The sequence below is a fragment of the Oryzias melastigma genome, linkage group LG7, assembly GCF_002922805.2.
Source record: "Oryzias melastigma strain HK-1 linkage group LG7, ASM292280v2, whole genome shotgun sequence".
In the NCBI taxonomy this organism is placed as follows: Eukaryota; Metazoa; Chordata; class Actinopteri; order Beloniformes; family Adrianichthyidae; genus Oryzias; species Oryzias melastigma.
The window spans coordinates 7,209,755-7,235,610 of NC_050518.1; the positions used below are offsets into that span (position 1 = coordinate 7,209,755).

Genomic DNA, 25,856 nt, shown 5'->3' on the forward strand with positions numbered 1-25,856 from the left:
TTTCTTTTTACCAATATTTTTTTTTCCTTTTTTCAATTTTTTTTCAAATATTAAATATTTAATGAAAAAAAGTCTTACATGCCACTAATAAACACATGATAGTAATCCTTTTTAAGCAAGAATATAGTGTTTATAACAACACATAATCTGCTTGCTAATGCGTAATAAAGTAGGCGTGATTCTGAATGATTAATTAAGCGTTACTCATGCTCAATTAATGTTTAACTAATGATTCATAGTGTGTAGTTATTATAAAGTGCTACCGGAATTTTTTAAAAATTAAAATGATTTTTTTTCTATAAAATTCAGACATGATTTAACAAAAAATCTAGGAAAAAATGAGAGAAGTTAAAATAAGAAACAGAAATGTATCAACTCAAAACAGGTGATTTATATTTAACAATCCAGTAAATCCTGACAAAAATCATAGAGAAACTGCACAGTTAATGTAGAGATAGTTTAAGTTGTGGGTGTATTTTACGGTTTAACACTGTGCTGAGTGCTTCCTCAGTCACAGCTTACACTATTTGATATGAACATGTGCTCCAGCAATCCAACTAGACCACATCAATCAAATGTCAGTCATTTTGAGCAGTGGCCACTGAACACAAGAACCACAGGAGCTCAGAGCCTTTCACATCTACTGAACTCTGCGGGGGCTTTTTATTGCATTTTGACAGCGCTGCATTTTTCTACACATTGTACTTTGATGAAAGATGACCAGATGACCCCCCACATCCCAAAAGAATGAAGCATCTTCAGAAAGAAAAGCAATTAACTTCTAATTTTGCTTTGTCTTTCTCAAAAACTGAAACAGTTTTGTTTCATTTGACAAACAGAGGAACCCTTTACTTCTGGTCTCACTAGATCATCTGAGGCCGTCATGGTCTGTCATTGTAATGTGAATGGGGTGAGTGGAGGCAGACGGTAGTTTAGCATGAAGGGAAATTTTATTAAATATTTTTAATCTAAATTTTAAATGAAAAGACACAATATTTTATTATTACTTTTTAGATCTTTTAATTTGCTAAGACCCAAGTCAGTTCTTTATCTTTATCTTATTTTTTTTCCAGAACTACAGTAATAGACAAGAGCATTACTTTACTTTCTGCAAGAATTTATATTTTCCAATTGGATATAAATTGTACCTTTTAAAGTACTAAGGAGCTTTTAAAAAAATTAGGAAAACTGCTTTTTCCGACTCCACATTCTTAACTTTGATTAAGCACTTTAGCAGCCTGGAATTAGTATAATAGTGAAGCAAAAGCTTAATACTCCCAGCTTTGGAGAGCGGTCGACCCCTGATTGAAAGATTGCAAGCTCGGTTCCCTCCGTCCTGCCCATGTGTCCAATAGTCCTTGGGAAAAACGCTACAACCCACATTGTTCCTGGAGGTTATTGGCTGGTGCCAGTTTTTGGCATCGGTGTGAAAGGTATGTGTGTGAATAAGACTGTGACTGGACCTTCAAAGAAGGTAGTAAAGCAGTATACAAGTATATGCCATTTATTTTGTAGGGGAAAACCGATTTGGCGATATATCGTGATATTTTTGCTTGGTGATACTTGATTCACGATATTTTATCATGAGACAAGTATCGGGATACCCATCATATTGTCAGATTCTTGCCAATACACACCCCTACCATTCACCATTTTGTGCCTTTTTCAGTGCAGATCCTATCAAATTATTAGCCTGGGCTAATTCTGAATACTTTAGACAGGACTTTGGACCACTCAATGAAATTCCTCCAAGATCTGCTTATAAAACTCTTTTCAATGTTGTCTTTCTTGTCCAATTTCTAAATTAATGTAGGACGTATAATTAATACCCACCCAGGGCAGTAACTTTATTTTTAAGGCTTATAATAATTACAGCACAAATGAACGAGGCTTTAATTAAATGGTAGGATGAATCTTAATTTGCGATTTCTAAATTGATTCATAGAGTGATGCAGGCATTGCTCTGCAGACACTCCTCGTAAGCTTGGCTGAGGGTTTCTGCCTCAAAGAAACTTATTTCCATAATAAAAGGAAAATGATTTCACTTTGAATTATGCATGGTAGAGGTGTAATTTCCCATGCTTATAAGCATGTGCTTACTCTCTCAAAAATCAGCTGCACTATGAGGTCCAACGTCTTTCTCATGCTGATTGACTTCCTGCAATCTCAGAGGAACTTTTACCCACCAATGGAAACTCATGAGACACCCTTCCATCAGGTGGCAGTTTAGCACCGAATCCCAGGGCTGGAAACATCTTATCGCTGTCATAGTCCTGGATGATCTCTCCGACAGCCTTCAGGGCCATGGCATAGGCATTCATCTGATATGGGTTCATGTAGTGCAGAGAAGTGGATTGTGACGGATTTCCTTTCAAGACAAGAGAAATCAAGAGTCAGTGATGCAATCCAACAGAGCTGACAGCTGCATCGGGGGAAAGGAAGGAGGAACCAAAACTGAACCGGAGGCTTTAAATCTGGACGTTAAACATTCTCTGGACATATAAAACACATCTTTTTTATACATAAAGATCTGTTTCATGTTACGTTAAATAGAAACGCCATCTGTTAGCCATCAGATAGTTTAATACAAATGAAGGAGGTTGTTTAAGTTTTCCTTTGATGAAGCTGTGCAGCTACATGAACAGACACTTCCTCACCTAAATAATCCAAAAAAGACAGCTTCAAAACTTTAATCTGGTTCTGCTATTTAACAGTTGGGATGATTCAGGTGGAGGTTTCAGAGGGGGAACAGCATTTTATAAATGTCACATTTACATTTTATGAGTTTTTGTCTTTTTCTGTGGCCATGAATAACCACCTTTGAACATGTCAACAAAAAGTGGATTTATTCCAGGCTCTGTCAGTCGTAGGGGCATTTTTTAAATAAGGAATGGGAAAAAAAAGCACATTGCAGTGTGATATAAAAATGGACTGAACAGAGGTCTACAACTTGAGGCTCCGGAGCCACATGGAGATTTTTATAATCCATCCATTGACTAAGATTTTGAAGGAAAATGCTAATAATATAAATAAATATATAAATAAATGTTTAGTTTTAGTTAATTGGTTTTGGTCGAGTTTTGTCAGTTGTCATATAATATTTAACATATCAGATAAATTAGTAAAATAATGATAAAATCCTTAATCTACTGTCAGAATAGTTTATAATTAGAACAAGTTTGAAGCACATTCTTATTTTCTGGTGCATAACAGGAGGCACAGTTCTTAAAATGTAATTACGTTTAAATGCAAATATTTTTTTATTGGATTCTACACCAATGTCGTTATATTTATATTTAACAGTAAATTGACAAAAATCATAAAGGCACACTGAAGTCATAATGATAAAAATACCATTTTTAAATTGGCTTCCTCACATTTTTTTCAAATAAATGTACCACTGAAGGAGGATTTTATTTGCTCAGTGTATTTTATTTTGAAAGGACTTTTATGTGCTGTTGTAAAAAGTAAAAGAAGCTTGAATTTTTATATATAAAAAATATCTGTTTACATTTGTATCTAAATTTTATATATTAATTTCCTATTGAAACAAAAACAAAGTATATTAATCTATAACAATGATGTGGGACTTCGAGGGACTCTTTGGGTTTTGGTCAGTAAGGATGTATTCAGACTAGAAAAGTCCAATAGTCTGGACCGAGTCTGTTTAATTTGGTCTGGATCGAGTGCTGGACTTGCGTTTTAAGGCTCCACTGGACTAGAGCAAACTAATGTGAATGAGGGAGAGTGACTTGTTTCATTAAAGTGCTTTAAATTTTGAACTACAATCCTCCACAGCAGTGCAGTGAATCCTATTTATTCCATAACAGGTAGTTTGAGTTGTGTTTCCATTTTCAGTCCATAATTACTGTTGCTTAGGCTTGCCAAAAATAAAGTGCAGATGTTGGTGTTTTCTATTAGTGTAATTACATGAAAAAAATATTGAAAATGCTCACAAGAAGAAAGAAAACTCAAGTTTTTCTTTGATTAATGGAAAAATGGCACCATCACACTTCTAAAGACAAATGAGGGCAGAGCAGGAAAACAGCACTCACCGTTTGATGCAGTGAAATCAATGGCCACAGTGAAGTGAATCTGAGTCCTGAAACAAACGAACAGGGAAAATGTTAAGAAAAGAGAGGCAGGGAGCTCCAGCGCCAAAGTTTAATGAGGCTCTCCCAGGTTTCCGTATGTTCTCTGTTACATCTCTGATCTGACAAAAGCGCACAAAATCATGTTCATTATTCTTCTTTGTTACTCTATCCCACTGCTACTTCCACACAGTCACTTAGGAAGGCTTCTAATATAAAACTCTTTCATGACAAAGTTATACATACAGTATGCAAATTATAATGGCTAAAGGAAAAAATATATATATGTATAACAAGTAGAATTTTTTTTGCATAAAAAGCAGTCTAAAACTTTGGAAAAAGTTATTTTTGCAGCATTTTCATGCAGCATCACATTTCAAAAGGAAAACCCAAGAGGGAGTTTTTCTCTGCAGATAAGCACATTACCACAGAGTCCTTGTGGTTCATATAATGACTGAAGGAGATTAGCTTTGCACAAGTCAACATGGAAGTGTGTGAAGGAGTGTGAAGGCGTGCTCCACTTAATCTGCTTTTAAATATTCAACAGAGAAGACCACAAACTGCATATCAAGCAGACAAACCCAGGACCGTCACACTCATGCCCACCTGTTAATCACCACCTGCTGATTTACAGGTGGCGTTGATAGCATTGTGGCTGAGAATATATATATATATAAAAAATACAAATTCTTTTATGACAGCTTTTTCCAGCCTGTAATCTCCACAGCTCCGTCCTCACGCCTTGTTGTCACCGCTTTTGTCAGAGGAAATGTAGGTGATCCACACGGAACGTCGAAGCTAAAGATTTTTTTTCTAATAATCATGATTTTCACCACAAGCTCAAAAGAAGCTAAGTGGGGTTTGCCTATGTTGCCAAAGAGATACCGTTGAAAAGCAGAAAGGAGCGTTGGGACCAAAGTGCGTGGCCTTTCATTGTTATTAACACTGATTGCTGCTTCCTGATTCCATCTCATTCAGAAATCCACACAGTGTTGGAGATAATGGTGGCGTCCTCCTGCAGACACTGACCCCAGCTCATTAATTAACATCGAGCAGCGCCGCTTCAATGAGGGAATAGTTATGTTGTCATGCTGCCTGATTTGAAAGTCAGAACTGATTTTTTTGAAATGTTGAATGTTGGAATGAAAAAAAAAAAAGTTTAAGTTTTGACTAAAAGTGTAAACTGGAACATATTCCGCTTTATGTTTAAAAGTCTTCATTTTAATTGAAAAAACATGTTTTTCCTCCTAATAAAAACTGACATTTTATCTGATTCATTAATGTTTTACAATTAGGCTTCTTAGCACAAGCTTTTAAGGCTGGTAAACCTTAATTCTACTCGTCTAATGCTCCAAACATCTTTCATTCTCTGTAACTAAATAATAATATTGAATGCACCAATGAGATCCAACAGCAAGCAAATAGAAAAACGCTTCATTCGGGGCCATAACAAACAACTTTCAGCGTTGCTGTTTGTCCGTTATAATTAATAGTCCTCAAACAATCCATTTATGTACAAATACCCACACAGCTGTTTGCTACTGCTTCTTGGAGGACTTTGAAAATAAAAGAGACATTGTAATTGGAACTGTTGGATCAGGAGCAATCTCATTAAATAATGGTTTTAATTTGCATTTTGATAGATTTCCATTTCTACATTTTCCCCCAAACTGTTCTGATCCCTTCTTAAAGGATTCTGTGCTTTTGCATCACACTGCAAAATCTCTTCACTTCTTATGAGCCTAGAATTGGTTGTGTAATACTGCAATATATTTGTTTTTTATGTGAATAAAAAAATGAAAATGCAAAATAGCCTTCCAAAACTCTACGTTTTAATTGAGTTTTGATGAGAATCGTCAAGGAGCTTCTTTGCTGTCAATGAAACCTTTTAAAATCTAATTTAAGACAAATAAAGTTCTCAATTCCAAACATTATTTTGAAAACCAAAAACATGGATTCATCCAGACATCAGGTTTTGATTCAGATGCAGCTTGAAAGGCCTATTTTTCATTCTCAGTGTTTCTGAATGGCCCCGGGCTCTTCTGTTGTTGAAGTAGCTTAAGTTTAGAAGACAGATATCATCTCTGTTTAAGAGCAGCTTAAAACAAAGGCTTATGGTCTGAGCAGGCATGTGTTCGTGCTACTACCCATCAGTTATGCTGCTTCACCCAAACAACGGAGGGATGGATCTCTGTGTCATGTCAGCCCATCCATCCTCTATTCCAGCCTTGTCCTGTGCAGGATCACAGGGGTTCCTAGAGCTAATCCCAGCTACTTTAGGGCGAAGACGGAGTACACTCTGAGCAAATCACCAGCCCATCACAGCGCCACACACAGACAAACTCAAATTCACTTCTAAGGAACAATTCAGTCACCATTCAACCTCTGAAGCTTGTTTTCGCACTGTGGGAGGAAGTCTCTGGAGAAAATCCACCCATGCACAAGGAAAGAGCCTACACTGAAAAGACTCTCTCGCTCTGAGGCAACACGGCTAACAACCACGACACGATTCCTAATCCCCAGCACAGAAACTACCCTCATAAGAACATCCTTCTCACAGCAGAAGACTTTGGTCTACTCTCCATTCTCATCCTACTAGACCTCAGTGCTCCTTTCTACCCCATCTCCCACTCTGTCCTTCTCAATTCTTCTTTAGGTATCTTACACACCCTCCTTCCATTTGCAGTTTATCCAACTCAAAACATTTTGATTCCAGCTCTCCCTCGTCATGTCAGGTGTTCCCCAAGGCCCTCTACTGGGACCCTTCATTTTCTATACATTTAGCAAAAAATGTCACTATTTACCAATGACAATAAGTTTTCCCTTCCTTTTTCCTTCCATGCAATCCTGGTTCACCTCAAAATTCTTCAAACTGAACCTCTCCTTGTTGGCACCAAATCCTCTAAAGTTGAACATTTCTCTGTTCGTATTTATTCCTCCACAGCCTCCCCCTCCCTTCAGGTTGAGTCTGGGGAGTCATTGTTGACAGCACTGTATTATTCCAATTGCATATCAATACCATCACTCGGTCAGCATATTTCCAAACATCAACTGCCTTTGTACCCCGCCTCAACCTCCATTCTGCTTCTGTACTCATTCACAGCCTCGTCACTTCCCACATCGATTACTGCAACTCTCTCCTTTAAAGTCTTCCACAACATCTCCACCATGTTGGTCCAGAACTCATCACATGACTCCCCAACCCCCACCCCATCCTGAATGGACTCCACTAGCTTTCTGTTCATTTCAGAATTCCGTTCAAATATTTTCAAGGCGATTCACTGCCTCTCCCTCCCTGACCTTCTGCACTTCAAATCATCATTCTCCGTCGGCTTCTCTGTGCTTCTGTCCGACTCAGCACTATGGAGAGAAGGGGTTTGAAACTTACTTCCACCAACAAATGATTCACTTCCCTTGTGCCATCCAAGGCATGTTTACATTAAAAGTGGGGTCATCTGGACCCCACAAGACAACGTGCTGAACTTTTTTTTTCAAGGATCATCATTTGTGATTTACTTTGAGTTTTCCTTTGTCCAGTATTTATTTTTTTATTTCAGCAGCTTCATGGATTCAACTTTAGACACAGAGCTGTTTGTGTCTGATAAAAGTATTGATGTGACCAATTCTCCCTTTGTAATTGTGCAGAAATAACATTTTATCATGTCTTTTGAACTGCATTCTTTATTTTCATTTCCTATTTTCTCTTTTCAATCAGTCAAGAAAAAAAACTGTCTAGTTTGAACCCAAAGTCACTTCGACCTGAACATTTTTTTCACTCATGCTTATAATAAAAATAAATTAACATAAAATACAGTCATAAAAACAAATTTTTATCGTGATCAAGTTATTGTAAGAGCAATATCTCAAAGCTTTTCACTATTGCTTGTTTTTTGTTTTCTTTTTTGTTTTTTGTATTCATCTTATATTTCTACTTAAGTGCATTTTCCAAACCTCAAGATCATATTTAGCTTTTCTTCAAGTTTGTTGAAAACCAGCCAACATTTCTACAGACGTTTAACTGCCAGGCATGATGGTAGATGGAGCTGCTTGTTTAGGCCTGTTTTGCAGTCACAGCATGTGTGCACCAAATTATTTTTAATGCGAGATCCAGGTCACCTTTCTGAAAGCTAAAGAAGAAAAGATTCATGAAACAGAAAAATGCAGAATGAGATCAAAGGTCCAGACATAAAGGAATCCTCAGTTCTGCATCTGATATTTCTTAGACATGTGGAAATTGTGCTTTTTATTGCATCTGAATGCACAAAACAATATAAACAAAATATTAAAACATTTTTTGGAACTCGAATTTGAAAAAAAATATGCATTTTTTATTAAAACTTTTTGAACCCAAGTCTTCTTAGGATTTGTTTTAGTCAGTCTGGTGAACTCATTTTTCAGATCCTGACATGTTTTGATTACCCTCTCGGCTCAATTTTTCATTTTCTTTTTTTTTATGAATTTCCTAGATGACTCAATGATGTAGAAGTCAGAGTTCAGCCGATACGATCTGATCTCAGTGATGGTGCATCTTAAGAAATAAAAGGAGAAACTTCCGTTCTGTAGACTTTCCTATTTATTTCTATTTATGTAAAGTCTAAAGTGGATTTTTTTTCAAGGAGCCAAACAAATGACTAAGAAAGATAAATCAATGTGAAATGATGTTGACTAATATCTTAGAATTACCTGTTTAGAATATCCATGTGTTGACAATTAGGGATTAGAGTCTGTTGTTAACCTCATTTGAGTCCCAAATCAATAGTGATGTTATTGTTCTTTTATAGCAGTTTTCATAAATAGAAAATTAGTTTTGAAAGCACATACTAATTTCATTGTCATTTCCCACAATCATCCGAGGTTGATTAAATTTGGCATCAACATTTAAGTCATTATACAAATTAATTTTTTGTGCTGTCAGTAATAGTCATGTTCCCCCAAAAACCTTTTCACCTTTAATTACAGCTTTGTTGTTAGAGAAAAGTCCAACTCATCAGCTGTTGACTTTACTTGTCCTTTTTTTTTAAACAAAATTCTAAAAACTACACAAAATAGTTTGTACTTGTAAATTGGATTAGCCCTTTGGTATGTATAAATTGACTATATACGTAATTACAAAGAGCAAGTTCTCTTTCACTCGTCTGTGTTACTGCATGTGGACCAATAGTTAGTCAGAATTAATAAAAAAAAAGAAAACAAAAAAGAAAACTAAACTGGTTACCCAGGAGACAGCATCACATATTAAATGGGAAAAAATAAGTAGTTTGTGTTCAACATTTTTTGGATTGCTCAAAAGAGTGTTCTACTGTTTCGATGTGTTAAATTTGAGCATTTTGGACCTGATATTTTGATTTGCTTTTTTCACCCTAATTGTCAGGGATTGAAAAACACCTTGATGGTGTAAAAGTAAAGGTTGGAGGTCTGTTATATTAGGAAAACTTAAAAAAATTTCATTTTGTAGTTGTGTTTTTATCTTTTACTGTCACCACATATGTGCTAGTAAAATTTATAAGGATTATTTAAAAAAAAAAATACCAAAATGTAGATACTTTTATTACAGACTCAGGGTCCATTTGCCACAAAGACACAACAGATAAAGTACTTAAAAGCAATAAAAGAATGTACATATATATAATAAAAAATGTAAAAAATAAAATAAATAAAAAGAGACCCTATGATAAAAGTACAAGAGCCAATAAAAACAATGACATAAAATTACAAAGTATTGTAAACTTAAAAAAAACAATTACAGACTTAAAAAATTAAAAACATAAAAAGTTTAAAAGAGACGATCATACCAAAACCTCCAGATTGAGGACCGGTATTTAAAAGTGCTGTATTTCACATTGGTGAGAGTTAAGATGATTTGGTTATTTGACGTGTTAAGACGATAAATAAAACCATAAATAAAATGTCTCAACAAAGCTTTAAGAGTATTAACTCTTGCACCAACAAACAAACTGCTTGCGCTGCACCACCGTGGCTGTTTCAACATAAGTCTTAGGGCATCATTATAGGCAACCTGCAATGAAGACACCAAATATTAAATGGCCAAAAATAAGTAGTATGTAGTCAATATTTTTTTGGTTTGCTCAGAAAAGTGTTCGACTGTTTTTGTGTTCAATTAGAGAACTCTGGACCTTCTTTTTTTTTTCTCTCAAACTTTTTGAGATTGAAAGAAAAATACCCTTTGGTGGTGTAAAAGTAAAGGTTGGAAGTCTGTTATAATAGGATAGCTTAATAAAGCCACTTTATAGTTGTATTTTTATCTTTTGCTGCGCCACAATGTTACAAATTTAAATAAAAATACCTAAAAAATAGGCTTTTCACAGCAACCATTAAGTTTGATTTAAATTGATTAATTAGGATAATTGAATACAGGTCATGAGTAATTATTCACACAAAAAAAATAATGACATGATGGCACTAGGTAGCATGTGTGTGTTTAAATTCCCATTTATAATCACTTATAATTGAAAATCTGTCTAAATTATTTAAACAATGACAATGAGGCAACCCTCAAAAATGTCTAAGGTGTTTATCCAAAGGCTTTAATGGAGAATAGTCATAACTTAGAATAATCCAGATCAAAAATAAAGCCCATCAGATTTTTACATTTCCTTTTACTGAGATTAGAAGTCAAGCATAAACAATATTTTTTGATTTTCTTAAATGTACAGAAAACATTACAAACACAAATGGACTTTAAAGAGTAAAACTGAAGTGTGGATGATCCTTACAGGCCATACATTTGGATTTAACACATTTAGCTGCTGAAGTGGCTCGACATCAAAGTGAAATAAAAGGTCAGGCAGATTTAGACCAGGGAGACCCACAGTTCAGAGATCTGTCATGAACATTTGGCTTTTTCAAGGCTCTTGGTGAAAAACTGTGTCATACATTAATTCAAAGTGAGCTCTTCTGCCTCCTGTACCAAACCAGCTAAAACATTAACAAAACCACCAGTGACCCCATGTCAGAAAGAAACATCCAAAACCACAAATGCAAGCGGGGTAGAGTCACACATGAGTAAAACCATCTTTGAATCTTTTCCAGCTCAGTTCTACTGGACAAAAATGAGAATAAACAAACAAAGAAGCACTGTAAAATATATTTTAAGAAAAAAATTACTCTACAGACATTTTTAGTAGAATCTCTAAACAATAAAATATTAAAACAAGTCATTATTATGTCTTATATGATGAAACGATAAGGTTAAGCTAAATCAAACAGTGAAAAATAAATAAAGAAATATATAATACGTTAATCCTATTTCACAAGAACAGGTTATTTTGAGGTGAAATGATTAAACCTTAATAGAAGTTTTCACACAGACGAATCAATACCAGGCCAATTGTGGTGCAGATTAAATTTAAATAGAATATAAATCTTTCATAGACCTCTATGAGTCAGGGAAGTGTGCGACTATTCCCCTTTAATTACCTCTATTTGACTATATTTAAGCACCATTTCAAGGTTAATAAAAATGTATGAAAAAAAGCCCACCTCAGTGTGAAACCAGCTGCTGCATAATAGTCAGGCAGATAAAGAAATTGCTTTTCTACTCCAACTTTGGAAAAGAAAAACCTCAAATGTATTGTGTAAGTCTTCCCCACTAAGAGATGGAGCAGAGAAGCAAAAGCACCTGAAGGGGTATGAATTACTAACAGAGGTGTAAAATATCAATGTTGGGTCTCAGAAGAGTGTTTTGCAGTCTGCTAGATGGGTAGCATTTCATCTCTTCCATATTCTGTTAAAATTATAGTTTTACGAGACATTTATGTTCAATCCTTTTCCAAAATGGCGTTTTTTTATTTGCAGGAGTGAAAAAGTTATCCCTTTCACCTAACAGGAAAAAAAGACAAATCATATTGAAAATCAAACCAAAAAGATATTTTGTGAAGCAAAATATAAATATGTCAAAAGTATCAGGGAAAAAAAAACACAGTTTAACCTTCAATGAAATACAAATGTTATAGGATAAAATATGAAATTTGAAAAAAAATAGTGGGTAAATAACATTGAACACTCATGTTAATGTTTTTGTTTCTTGAACTGACATTGATAGAGCGAAAAATAACAATTCACCAAGTGTATCATAATTAATACTATACGATACTATACATCTAAAAGAAATAAGCATTTTTAATAGATTTTTGGTGGATTTCATGAAAACATTCTAATGTTAAAAAAAAAAAGTTTTTTTTTTTGGTCAGAATAATAAGGGCCACCAAAAAAAAAACACAAGCTTCTTTCTCATCAATTTATAATTTTTAATCTTGTAAATTTATAAGATTAAAAGTTGTAAATTTACAACAAAAAAAGTAATAAATTTAGCTTAGGACTTTGAAAGTCATAAAAATATAACTTTAATACGACATTTTTCTTGTAAATTTACTAGGTTCTAAGTCGTAATTTAAAAAAAAAATGTTTGTAAACTGGCTCTAATACTTCGTTGTAGATTTTAAAGGGTTTACAGGAATATTAGTAAAACCAAATTTTGGAAATGGGTTGTGCAAAACAGCTTTTAAAAAAAATGGATGATCCAACTGAGCTTGATCAGACTTTAGGCCTCGATCTGCACTCTTTCATTGTGGATTCCTTCATATATGAATTTCTTCAGGTTCTTTGGCAGCAGTAACGCTGCAGCATCGTCCTCACATAAACTGTTGTCAGGCAGAATTAAGGGTGAAAGACAGAAAATACGATTTTACCTTCAAATATAAGCGGTGAGTTAAAAGGAGATTTATTGTTGCTTTTTTCTGCAGTGAAACTGTGACTGCCAGTATTTTTATTAGCGTGTAATCTATCATTTAAATGTTTATTGCAGCGTTTATTGACTGTGTCATCTTAGCGGCTGAAACCAGATAACACTTGTGTTGAGGACTGTATGTGGGTCAAACGTTGGAAAGTAGTGCTCAGAAAACTTCAATATAATTGATCCTTCATGAGAAGCACTCCACACTACTACACAGTGTGCATGTAAATTCATGTTTATGCTGCCATCAGGACCAAACCCCATCTGAACCCAGGAGTGTGGAAGGAGGAACCAAACTGAGATTGATTTATTCATGCTTAAGAAAAGAATTCACAGAATTGATTCGAGGATTGATTGGCTGTGTCTGCATTATGGTCTATTTGTTGCTCGTGCGTAGTTTTTTTGTTTCTTTTTTTGGGGGGATACCATGTAATCTCTTAGAAGAGAAGAGGAACTGAGGAATCGTTAAAATGATCTTTGAAAAAAAGAAAATAATGTAGAAATAAACAGTCAAAATATAGTAAAGATATATTTACAAATTGGACCAAAGTGATCTGTTGCTCGAAATGACTTATATGTGAGAGGCCTTTTCCTATTAAATATATACGTAAAATTTGATTGATTGCAGTTGATTCATCTGGTTGAAGTTGAGCTTCCTTGAAGTCTCGTTCTTGACACTAAAAACATATTACTTTAAAATGTCACTGCATCCTGAGTTGTAGATTTCCACTCAGTTCATCATATCTTTGTAAAGAAACAAACTTAACTGAAACATTGCAGCCTCAGGGTTATATATTCAGTCGTGATGGTTAATGTTATGTTTAAGGGCAGAACGAGGCCGGAGGCTCTCTTGTAACCAACAGGGTGTTGAAACATGCCCCCAAAATAAAAATAATTGTGCATTTTATTCATCTATAGAGTGAGACCTCAGAAAGGAATCACGTTCTGACATGGAAGTGGTGAAAAAAGTATGTTGATGATCACCAAATGTTGCTGTTTTCACTCTTCTTTTGTGGTTTTAAGTTGATTCTGTGATCACAATAGATTCCCCGAGTTGTTCCTTTCACATTGCATCAAAACAGGCGTGACCACCGTCATTTTCCTCCCTTCATGTGTGACAAAACATGTGATCACAATGCTGATTACACACAGACTACGTCATTTGAGCAAGAATCTCTAATCCCTGATTAAACACAGCAATACACAAATGAAGATCTGAGCATCTCCTCGTCTGTTACGTTTGAGGTGTTTATGTATCGTTTGCTGTTAGAGGAGTCAGCATTGAGGATAACAGTCTTTACATTTTGGACGCATTGCTGCAGGGTATCAAACTCCATGGTTTCAAGCTCACGGGACTAGCTTTTTTTATTTTATTTATTTTTTAAAATTTCCTTGGTCTACTTACCGCTGGTCATCCAGATCAGATACTTTATGTTTTACCAATTATTCAATTATAATTCAGGAGTTAACAATTCAATTATGAAACCATTAAATTATGTAACTATTATTAATGCATCTCAGAGTTGCATTTTTTTAGAAATGTTTCTCTTCACTTAAGAACCTACACCAATATTACTGACTTTTCTCCACCAAAGTGCATTTTTAAGTAAAGACAAGTTCAGTAAACTTGTTGAGAACATACAAATTCTGACATAAAAATATTTCATTTGATAATCAAAAATCTTTCACAGCATTATCAGGGAAAATGTTCCTATACTAAACAACCTTTAATAAGATAATGTTGCATTTTATCATTCAACCAGCTCTACTGAAACGCTTTTTAAGTCACATCAAAGTACAAAATAAACAGTGTCTAGTCAGCCACACATATTTTACAAATTAGTTGTGCTCCCTGCATATTTAATTTTGGTGTGACATCTCTGCTTTATGTCTTCAAGTCCCACCAGGAAGGCCTCATATGTTTTGGCTTAAGGATGTATTGTAATGAATGTACGACAAGGTCCAGATGATGAAGAATTCAAGTCATTTTTACTATTCTTGACTAAAATGGTCATAAAGTAACATGAATATAAGTTTTCTCTAATCACTGTCAGGTAAAGTACAGCCCCCTTTTTTCCCCTGCTACACTATATTTTTCCTAGAGATATATTTTCCTAACTCCTCTTTATGAATTTTAATCTAAAAAAAAAACCTTTCCATCATTTTGAATATTTCTCTTGGGGGGCACTGAGACGAGACCTAATAGATGTAAAGATTTCAAAGATATGAAAGATTCTCAGCAACGGTGTTAACATTCTTTGCCTTCAACTTTTATTATCATTTATATCAGTAACAAAAGAGGAAATCTCAAGTTGCTACATGCATCCCAAAATCAAACCCAATAAGAAGAAAAGGTTCTATTTTTGGATAAAACAGATGCATGTAGAAAATACTACTTATTTAACTGATTAAGAGAAAATTACACATGAACTATTCCCGTCTCGTCTGATTCTGTAGTTTGAGTTGAAGCCCTTTAGTGGATAATTCCTCCCACTATCCATCTCTCATAAAACCAACATAATATATACTTTGATAATCTGTCTTGAGCACCACTGCCAACAGCCATAATTATGTCCCAAAATGGAACAAGTAACAATAATTGCTGCATAATTCTAGCAGCAACAGTAATCATTTGCATCTGAGACTGAATGAAGCTTCAGATTCTTTTAGATTTGGTTTGTTTGAAGCAAAGACCATAAAAGAATCGGAAAAAAACAAAGATCCAACTGGTGTATAATGCATATTTCAATGTGATTTTGTGAAATAAGCCAAGACTTTATTGATTTTTTAAAGCAGCATTCCGTCATTCGCAAAGTGTGTATTATTTTATAGAAATAAATGTGTCAGTGAAAATGATGCAGAGCTGTTGTGTGAGAACAATATTTGGATTTTACAGACTACAATAAAATAAGACATAAAAAGCCTAGAATAAAAAAGTCAGATTTTCTTTGTTTATTATGTACAACATTCTATTAACAACAAATGTATCTTTGCTACTTTTTTATTTTTATGTTACTAAACAGAAATAAATTAATAAAAAATGTTAAAAAAGAAAAAAATAATAAAAATGTGTTCTTAAAATAGCAATAAAAATGTTTTTTGTCACTTAATTTGGCTTCTTAAGAAAACTAAAACACATATATCTGAACGTAGAAAGCATAATTCATATTGTGCAGCAGAATAATTAGTATATTCAAAAATAAAACCTTATGAGATGCATGGAATCTTAACATTATGCATCAGTAGGAACTAACACCAACTTATATATGTAGGTTACAGTGAACTTGGATAATTAATTGTTTATCTGCTTTTATTCCTTAAAGTTTCTGAACTCTCTTAAGGATTAATTAAATCAAAATAAACAAATATAGAAAGTAAAGGATGTTGAAGGAGTGTGTGTGCATGTGTGGTGTGTGTGCATGTGTGGTGTGTGTGTGTGTGTGTGGGAGGGATTGTATATCTGCCGTTTGTGTTAGCTGAACAGGACAGATCTGGGACACGCAGCCATTAGGGCAGCTGCTGATCCACAGAGAAACGTTTCCACATGTGACATTCTGCCTGGCCTTAATTAAGCTCTCACATCTTTTTACTTTTCAACATAAACATTTATGTTCTTTTGCACTTTCAGTTGTGGATTCCCTCTTTTCTATTCTTCATTAAATCCAAGAAAACGTAAAAACTGCGATCCCAAAAGAGCTTTACTCTGTCAATGCTTTGTAAAATCTTCTCTGCCATTAAAGCTACACTACACTTATCATTAGTAATTATGTTTCTGCAGATGACACTTTCACACCAAACAGTCTTACAGAGGAGCGAAAAGTGTTTGTCAGCTGGTGATCCTGCAAAGAGTTCCTCTTATAAAGGTGAGAGATTTCTGTCATCACAGGATCCCATACAATGTGATTTCCTGGATTTATTTATTTTTTATAATCTGTTTTTCATAGTTGAAGTGCATCTATGACGAACATCACACACTTCTAGAGAATGTGCAAAGTCGTTAATGGACAAATACATTTGTTTGCTTCACTGTGTATTGAAAGTAAGTCATTTTATAAAAAGGAGACTGTATTTTAAACAAGTTGTAAGCTATTTTCAGTTTAAAAGTAGACAAATTATGGATGTAAACAATTATTGTTTTTTTATTATTATTTCCTTTCTATTTTTTATTCAAACATCTTAATATTTTATGATGCTTGTACTAGGGCCTCCATGATCTTGAAGTCCCACTACAAGTTTATTCTGATCAATTGTAAAAAAAAAAATTGTTGCAGGTTTTAGCAAAAAATAAAAAGTCTGTGTGCTTTTTTAAAACATAGTTTCTGTAGAGTAGCAGAAGCTCATTAGAAATTCTCCTCTGGGTTGTGACTGCTGGGCTGGAAGTGACCCTACATTGATTTTCCTTTGTCTTTAGACTCTCACAGCCCTTCACAACCACATTTGCCTTGAAAAAAATTAAAAAATAAATAAATAAAACAACGTCAAGCAATATTGGAGCTATGCAGCTGTACAGTTCTGAGCCGGATATCAGCTCAGATGAGGATATTGAAGATGTTAATGGATCCATTTGTCTGAAAATGGAGGATTTAGAATTGGATTGGAGCAGCGAGACGTTGGCCCAGCCGTAGTAGTTTAGTCACAAACCTGAACTCTTAAATGCAGGTCTTGGAGATTGAATGTGACAATTTTATTAAATTCTTTCACATGTCCTCCTATCACAAGAAAAAAATACTACAAGAACATGTTAAAAACACCAAAAAACACAGTTTTCATTGGAATAGGTCTTTAAGGAAAGGGTACTGGCAATAATATGAATACAAGATAAATTATAATCCTGCTTTTCAAAGAAAACTTCAAAAGTTCGATTATTTAAAGAGCAAACGGAAAACACTCACTTTGTAAGTGCTGCTTAAAATTATACATATTTTGTTGATGTTGTTCATGGAATGTGAAATTTGTCAAACTAATGGGAAAGTACCATGAATGTAGTTTGAAAATATGAATACTTTTGCGAGAATGTGAGCTTTGTGTTGACCGCAGGTGAGCAGGACTCTCGCTCGAGAGGTTTGCAGCAATTAAGTTCGGAGTTCAAGTTGGAAGAATGAACCTTGGACTCAAAAACACTTTTCTTGGCATGAAGAAACAAGGTACTTTGTTGTGCTTGTTTTTGTGTGTTTCTTTGTACCATTTCATCCAGTTTATTTCCTCAAACGTTTTATGCGGTTTCTTTTATAGTTTTTGTGGCATAGTGGTGCAAAGACATGCATTGTAACCCATAGAAAAAGAGTGAGGATGTGCAAATAAATGCAATAATAGACTTGTGTTGTCATGAAAATTTCATTTTTTTTCATTCAATTCATTAAAAAACTAAATAAAAAATTTGTTTTAAGTTATTCCTTCAATTTTTAGTTTTCTTCACAGTTTATAACCTTTCAACCGCTCACAGACTCTAAAGAAAGTAGAACCAGTGAACATCTGCCAGTGAACCTTCACAATTTAGACACAACTGCATTTAAACTCAACTAAATGAAATGACCTTAAAGGTATATGAATGAAATACAGGGGTCTAATGCTACACACAGCTTCAAAGTCATAAAAGTTTCTCCAAGGTAGACGTCAACCTATTGTGTGATGCTTATTGTTGTCCATAAAAATATCTGAGTTCCAGATCATCACTGGAAGAAATTGTCTTCTCTGTGCCAAACATGACCAGCAGCAAGTCCAAAACACGGGGTTTGTAATGCCTTACATTAGTGGCCTTATCAAAACGGATTTCTGTGACAGCAGCACTAATGGAACAAACAAGATTAAGGTTTAAAAGTCACATATGTCGCTTTCAGGTTGACTTTTTTCCCCTTGTCTGCCCCCTCCCTGCTTCTCCAAACTGAAAGTGCACTGACCTTTATCCAACTCAAGTTCAAGAAAAGATAGAAAAGATTTTTTTTCCTGTTTTTGTGGCAACAGGGAGCTTAAGCCTCTTTAAAGATTTATAGATTTAAACATGAAGGTTGGAGATATCTTGAGACACAATGTGACCGTAAAAGGGTAAAGAAAAAAATTTGTGAAGCAGAATGAAATGTTTTCATGTCTGTTATGCTAAATCATATAATGAAATGTCAAACTTTAATGTTGGGTTTGATTTAAAAAAAAAGGGGGGGAGGTATTTGATCTCCTTGAAGGAGCATCACGTGATCGCTCCTCAAATACAGTAGTACAAATGTTCAGTCTGTTAATTCTTGTTTGAATGTGTAAAACCCAAAAGCATCCAATGGAAGACGCAAGAGCATAACTAATAGGGACATATTCATGAGGATAAAAAAGAAAGCCATCTCTTTTTACTGATTTGTCATTTTGAGCTGAGAGTAAAACTGTCTTTTTTATCAGCATTTCAGAGCATTCATCCAAGACATCACAGCTGTGTATTTAATGTGCTGACACAGGAATCCTAAATGAGCAAAAAATAATTACAGCTCTCGTTCAGGCATATTTTAGGGCACGTATGAATATGCTGCTTGAAGCAGTGATTTGTTTCTGGCATACATTTACCAAAACAAAACACATTAACATCACAAATCACTTAAAAATCTTGCTCACGTCTTTTTTATTCCCAAATAACAGCATCTAATTTTAGAGGCTAGAACTTCTTTATGAGTTCTTGTTGGACGTCTTGCCCCAAGGAGCTGAGAAAAAATGAACAACACTCACCCGCCTTTAATGTAATCGAGGAAGGTGTGCTCAGATTCCACATTAAATGACAGCAAGGACACCTGGGAAAAAAAAAATAAAGTGGGTTCCAAAAGATTAACTCATACTTGATAATTAAATACAATACGTTCCAGCAGAATACACATTAACACTGATCGCTGGGCTAATCACCACCGTGCAACATATCAGGAAGACAATCAGCGGACATCAGCGCGGCCGCCGACTGACGGAAGATTAGCATGACGGATAACTACTTACAGAATTTAATTACAGGCCCGGCATCAACAGCAACAAAGCCAGGGCTCATTCTAACAAGAATCACCACATTAAAAGGACAGCCAAGTGCCCTTCAACGCGTCTTGATATTCCACCCATCAGAGGTCAAAAGAACCCTCTCCCACCCTCTTAGGTTCACCGTCTAAATCATGAGCTCTGAGACTGGGAATGGAGCAAAAACATTAACATGAAATCCAATTAGTAGAAACGTCCTAATGAATGCAAAAAGCCATAGGGGTAGGAATAGAAATGCACCAGGAGATTTTCTCTTATCTTAGATCTTAGACTCACCGTCCCCGAGTTGATGTATCTCTTTTTCTTTAGCTTCTTCTTTGCGTTCACCACCTGGTATGAATGCAGATTAAAAACAAAGGATAATGACAATGTTAACTTGAAGCACAATTCGTTTCATCCACCCCTGGGCAAGTAATAAAAAACATCTTTGTCCTTCTTCCCCATGTCTTAAGGGTAATGGAGCACAGGGAGGAAACCAACAATTGCACTTGGTGAAAATGAGATACCATTGATCACACATTCCAGCGAGACGGACCTTATTCAGGGGGGAGTTAGTACAATCCTTTACTCTGAATCTAACACCGCTGTTTGCAGAGTTTTCCTCCTGTGATCAACACAATGAGAACTGCAGAAAAAAATTAATTAGCAATTTTTATGGATGGTTTCCTGCCTGTTTTCCATTACCTGAACAAATCTCATCCACGAGCCAACTGAAACAGGAGTTTCCTCAACACTCGTCGGCATACAGACGACAGCAGCATTACAGGTCCACTTAAGAAAGCTAGAGAGCATCTTTCTAAAGCAACTTCAATTTACTGACCCGCTTCAGCATAAGATCAACTTCTTTCAATTTTGTTTTTAAAAGAACTGGATTCGTCCTGCTGCATTCTGCAAAAGGATTCTGAATACTAATGGATCCTCTACAACCACCTGAATGCTTTTCAGGCAAATGAGTGGTTGGCAACACTCACTATTTCTCTTGTTAAAAATTAATAATCTGGTTGTTTCTGAAATGTGTTAAATTTTGGAGAAACATCGCAGTTGCATTACTAACTAGGGTTTTTTTTTATTTTTTTTATTCCAACTCTAACCCAGGAAGTATAACATACTTTTGTAATCTTAGTGAAACATTGTGTTAATTTATGCTAAATATTAAGATAGTTGTAATAATGTAATCTGATTATATATATATATATAAAATATAAATTTGAATATCACATAAATGATACTTGTTTTAAAAGAGTCATGTAAAGGTGGACTCAGCAAACCAAAAAATCTGTTTTCTTAGGTTTTCGTAAATTAAATTGTTTTATCTAAACCGAAAATGTGTCTATTTATTTTATGAAATTCTTTGGCTATTTTTATTGTTTTAAAGCTTGCAGTCTTAAATCCTAGTTCATATACTGTTCTCTTATGAATGCACAAACTTTTTATACAACATATATTTTTAATGAAGTTCTTTAAAAAGTTTGTGTGTACAAAATGTATAGGGGTGGGTTGCTGGCTGCAGGAGAATTCTTTTCCAGAGGTTACATTGTGGAAATAAGGTTGAGAACATCTTGTGTAAACTGGAGGATGGAGGAGATGAGAACATCCGCTTGGCTCTGGACAGATCTTGTGTCTTACACTTGTGTTATTTTTTGTGGATTGTAAAACGGGAATTTACTAAAATATCATTTATATAATTCATTATCTGATAAAAATTAGAGAGACAACTTCAATAGTAAAGGTTAAAACTCGTTCAGTGTTCTTCATCTAAATCTGCATGCGGTTTCTGAGCTTGAGAAAAGACAGAAGGCTTTAAAGTTCCTCTCCAACCATCTTTTGAACTTTTCTAAAGTCGCTCTCAGTGGTTTTTTAATTATTATTATACAGTTTATAATCAAAATTTAAAAAAACTCATTTTGTAGGACATAATTTATGCAGAGTGACAGGAGTTCATCAGAAATTAACCCCTGAGTTTTGGGTGGGACCATTGAGGGTGGAAGTAAGCCTCCACTCATTTCCCATCACTCATTTGTTTACACTCTCTCCTGCTCGCTTACAGCCCCTCACAATCCCAAACTAACATTAGCAATGCAACAAAAATGGCGAGCAATGTTGGAGTTATCCAGCAGTACAGTTTAGAACAAGATGCCAGTTCAGACGATCCATCGGAATGGAGTGGAGCAGGGAGCTTGTGGCTTACTGATTCCAAGCTTTTTCAAATTTTTATCTGCATTAAAACTGCATTAAAATCCAGCTTTAATCCCAATTTACTTTATATACTGTATGTCCTCCATTATGAGGAAAATGCCACAAGAATGTGTTAAAAACACATTTTTCTTAATAGAACAGGTGTTTAAGTTTTTAGGAAACTTATTCATCAAAATTCTTATTTTGTTGTGTCGCACACCTTTCAGGGACAGGATGGAATGTATATAATGTTATTGATGTAATTGGTCTCCAATTAACCTTTGATCAATTTTTGCTGGGATAGGCTCCAGCAACATAAAAAAAGAGGTTTGAAACATTGATGAATTGATTGTCTCCAGCATTGAGAAAAAAAAAAACATCAATGGAAATGTGTTCAACAAATATGGGAAACAGAATAAAGAACCCAAATAAATATAGCAGTGAACCTAAAACGTCCTGTGATTGCATTTAATAGAAGTTACATAATAAATCTTGGAGCGAATAAAATAAAAAAAAGACATGAACGTAACAGTGAGCAAGGTCAAGCATGTCTGCTGCTGCTCACTCTACATTTCTGTGCACAAACATAAAGCCTCGGCCCGGAGGAAACTGTGTTGTATAATAAAGTAAAAGGTATTCCGCTCTCTCCCATTCTACCCCTCCTCTGCTCCTCCGTTCTGCATCCGCGGTGTCCAAAGCTACTCCACTCTTCCTAAAAAGATTGTGCCTCATAGCGCTAGCACTCACTCCCTTTCGGAGTTCAAAGACATCATGGCAGTTACAGCGGCAAATTACTATTTGCAGGCTTTGTGCACGTGAGGTCAAGTATAGAGAGCGCTGAACGCTGCATCTTGTTGCTTATTCAAAGTCTTTCTTTTTCTACAGTGAAAAGAAGGCTTTCTACGGCTCCCGTTCACATCCTGGATGTGATTTGATGTGACTGACCTGTCAAAGAAGCCACAGAGAAACTGATGCTTCCCATTCTTATTAAACTAAAGAAGGGTTTGGTGAAGGGTAATACATTTACTCCCTCTGCTGTGCCAGTGGAGTGAAAGGGCATTTCTACATACGACACACCATTTCTGCTCCATCTCTATCCAACCTCACCGCTTTTTTCATACCAACTCTTTTTATAGCTTCTGGTCTTTTCTTTGACCTACACTTTAAATGATTCAGAGGATAATGCAATGCGATATGTAGTGTTTTCCTAAGCAGAAAATAACTAACATATAGCCTATATATATATATAAAACAGTATGGAGTTAGCTGTATCAATGCTTTAGATTTATTACTTAAGCACAATAATAACTAGATATATGGCATTACCTGCGATAATGGTCGTGTGAATGCTTTAAGCTAAATGTGGCTGCGAAAATGCTGTCTTATTGCTAGCTAAAAATGCTGAACTTGATAGCTGAAATTGCTAAAACTTATAGCTAGCTAAAAATGCTAAAGCTGACAGCTGAAAGTGCTGAAGCCAAAACCTTGCTCAAACATTAGCTAAATGCCAAATTAGCTCTAAAAAAAAACTGTAAAAAATGTCTAATTTTGCCAAAAAAGCGAGTAAATTGTTAAAATATTAGCTAATCTAATTAGCCTAAAAAAAACTAAAAAAAATGTCTATTTTTGCCAATATTTTAGAATTTTGGCTAAACTAGCCAAAAAACAGCAAGCATGTTGCTAAAATAAAAGCTAAACTCCAAATTACCTTAAAAAAACGTAATAATTGCTGAACATTTTGACGTTTAATTGTGTCTCTAGCTGAAAATATGCAGAACTTCACAAGTTTCAAAGTGCACAAACTTTTTCAGCAAGTTCTCATTGATTTCCTATGGGGCCAATTTTGCCCAATATTTCAAAAACTATAGTTTATGAATGCAAAAAGTTTAAGCAGTAATGTCCTGAACGAGATGAACATTTTTATATCAAGGTTACTGAAATAGTTGAAAGTGTGATTGAGTTTTTGCGTGCCAAAAAATGTGCAGAAAGGAGCAGGAGGATCACTTTTGTGTGAATGTTTACTGAGCATTTACACAACTAATGAGCTTAAAGACTCACTCCAAAAATTGTGTTTTAAGCAGTTTTTAACATGTTTCTTTATAGATAGGTCATGTAAGATGAAACACATGGCTGTTAACTTATCTAAAGCAAGTTTCCTCCTAAAAAAAGGCAATATTGAGACTAAAGATAATTTTTGAGAAACTGAAGTATTTCAAAGATGCCTCCTTGCTCTGCTATGACATTCATTGATGGCACAAAGGCTTTTCCAGTCACACTCTGCCTGATAGGTTTTATTTTCCATGACAAATAACGGTACTGAACGAAAAGACACCATTTCTATTGCACAGACATAAAATAGGTCAGGTTTTCATTTCAGTGGGAATTCTGTTTCACCCAGTTAAAGCAAAGACAGTGAAGAACTAAAAAAATAATGAGTAAAAGGATTCAGTGATTAACAACATTTACTGCTCCGAGGCAAAAGCAGAAGAACGGTTTTGAATGCCTTCATTCACACTCACCTCATACACGTTAGACTCGCTCTGACCCCGGCACAGCTCTTTGTAGCTGGTGGAGAATTCACCGATGAAATCATGGCTGGCGAGGAGAGCCGTTAAAGTTCATTCAGATACCGTTAGCACAGAAAGATGGAAGAACAGCCAACTGACAAAAGCACATGGCAGGAGCTTCACACATTTGCTTTTGATCACTTCATAGCTGAATATTCAGAGAATCGTTACCTTCCATCTCTGTCCCAGTCATACACTTCCACCTTGATCGTCCTGTACAGCACAACAAAGCAAAACAGAAGACATTTTTTTTCTTTTAAGCACATTCCTCAAACAAAAATATTTCTATATCAAAAATGCATGCTGTTGTGCAGAAGAAGTGTCTCAGAAATTCATTAAAAAAAAAACATTTTACCATTTATCATGAAAACCAAGGGGATTCTCTAAAGTGCAAATCACACCAACAAATTACTCAAAGCAAAAACATATTACAAATCAAAATGACAATTAAAAATGTCAAACAAATAATAAAAAAGACAACATTACAATTAATAAAGTAATTAATAAAAGTAAACAAAAAAAGTATAAAATGCTTCAGAAATCAAAATTTCCAGCAATCAAAATGAAATCTGAAAAACAAAACACAATAAGAAAACTGGAAAAAGTAGGTGATGATGTTTGAGTGTTTTTTTTTTTCAAATGGGTCTCCAATGTCCCATATATAGAGTTTTATAATTAGCACAGAGCAATTACTTTTGTCTGAAATGATTCACGAACGTCATCATCCAATCAACAATGTCCCACAGTACCTGCTTATGTGTCGTACTGTGTTTTGTTAATTAACATTTAATTTTGATTTATTGGATTGTGTTGTGTTTTGTGCTTTTTTTTTTTTTTTTTATAAATTTAAGCTCTGCACTTCATCATGTTTTGGCATTTAGTAATTTGTTGGTTTTGTTTGCACTTCAAATAGAGCCAACTTCATGTGTTCCACATTAAAGAAACCACCCTTGTTATGAAATTGTGGCAAATATGACAAATCATTTTTTAAGAGTACGTGTGTAAACAGGGAACTGCCAGTTTTATTACTGAGAAGAATATTATTAAAAATGTAAATGTCCCTTATAAAAATAGATGTACAGACAGACAATCGACTCGGGTGATACGGGATAAAATAATAAAAAAAAGTCAGATAATTTTGGAAATGTTTCTTCATTAAGAGGAGACAAAAGTATTTGGAGTCGGCTCCACCTTTTAATAAGTTTCTGTCAATCTTGTGTCAGAGGGACGAGCAGGCAGGATGTTTGGGGTTTATTGCAGTTTTCCTGATCTGAACTC

General features: G+C 34.9%; 1 protein-coding gene across 2 annotated transcripts in view; it reads right to left on the minus strand.

Annotated features, from left to right (window-relative positions):
- cpne5a (copine Va) overlaps positions 1-25,856 on the minus strand; it is a 91,431-nt gene that overhangs the window by 11,360 nt on the left and 54,215 nt on the right. For both annotated transcript variants that reach the window (XM_024292939.2, XM_024292937.2), the window contains 6 exons: positions 24,750-24,791; positions 24,531-24,606; positions 20,113-20,166; positions 19,546-19,607; positions 4,056-4,102; positions 2,187-2,368 (listed from right to left, as the gene is read on the minus strand). In XM_024292939.2, the coding sequence (XP_024148707.1) occupies positions 2,187-2,368; positions 4,056-4,102; positions 19,546-19,607; positions 20,113-20,166; positions 24,531-24,606; positions 24,750-24,791 (463 nt within the window). The remainder of the gene's footprint in view (positions 1-2,186; positions 2,369-4,055; positions 4,103-19,545; positions 19,608-20,112; positions 20,167-24,530; positions 24,607-24,749; positions 24,792-25,856) is intronic.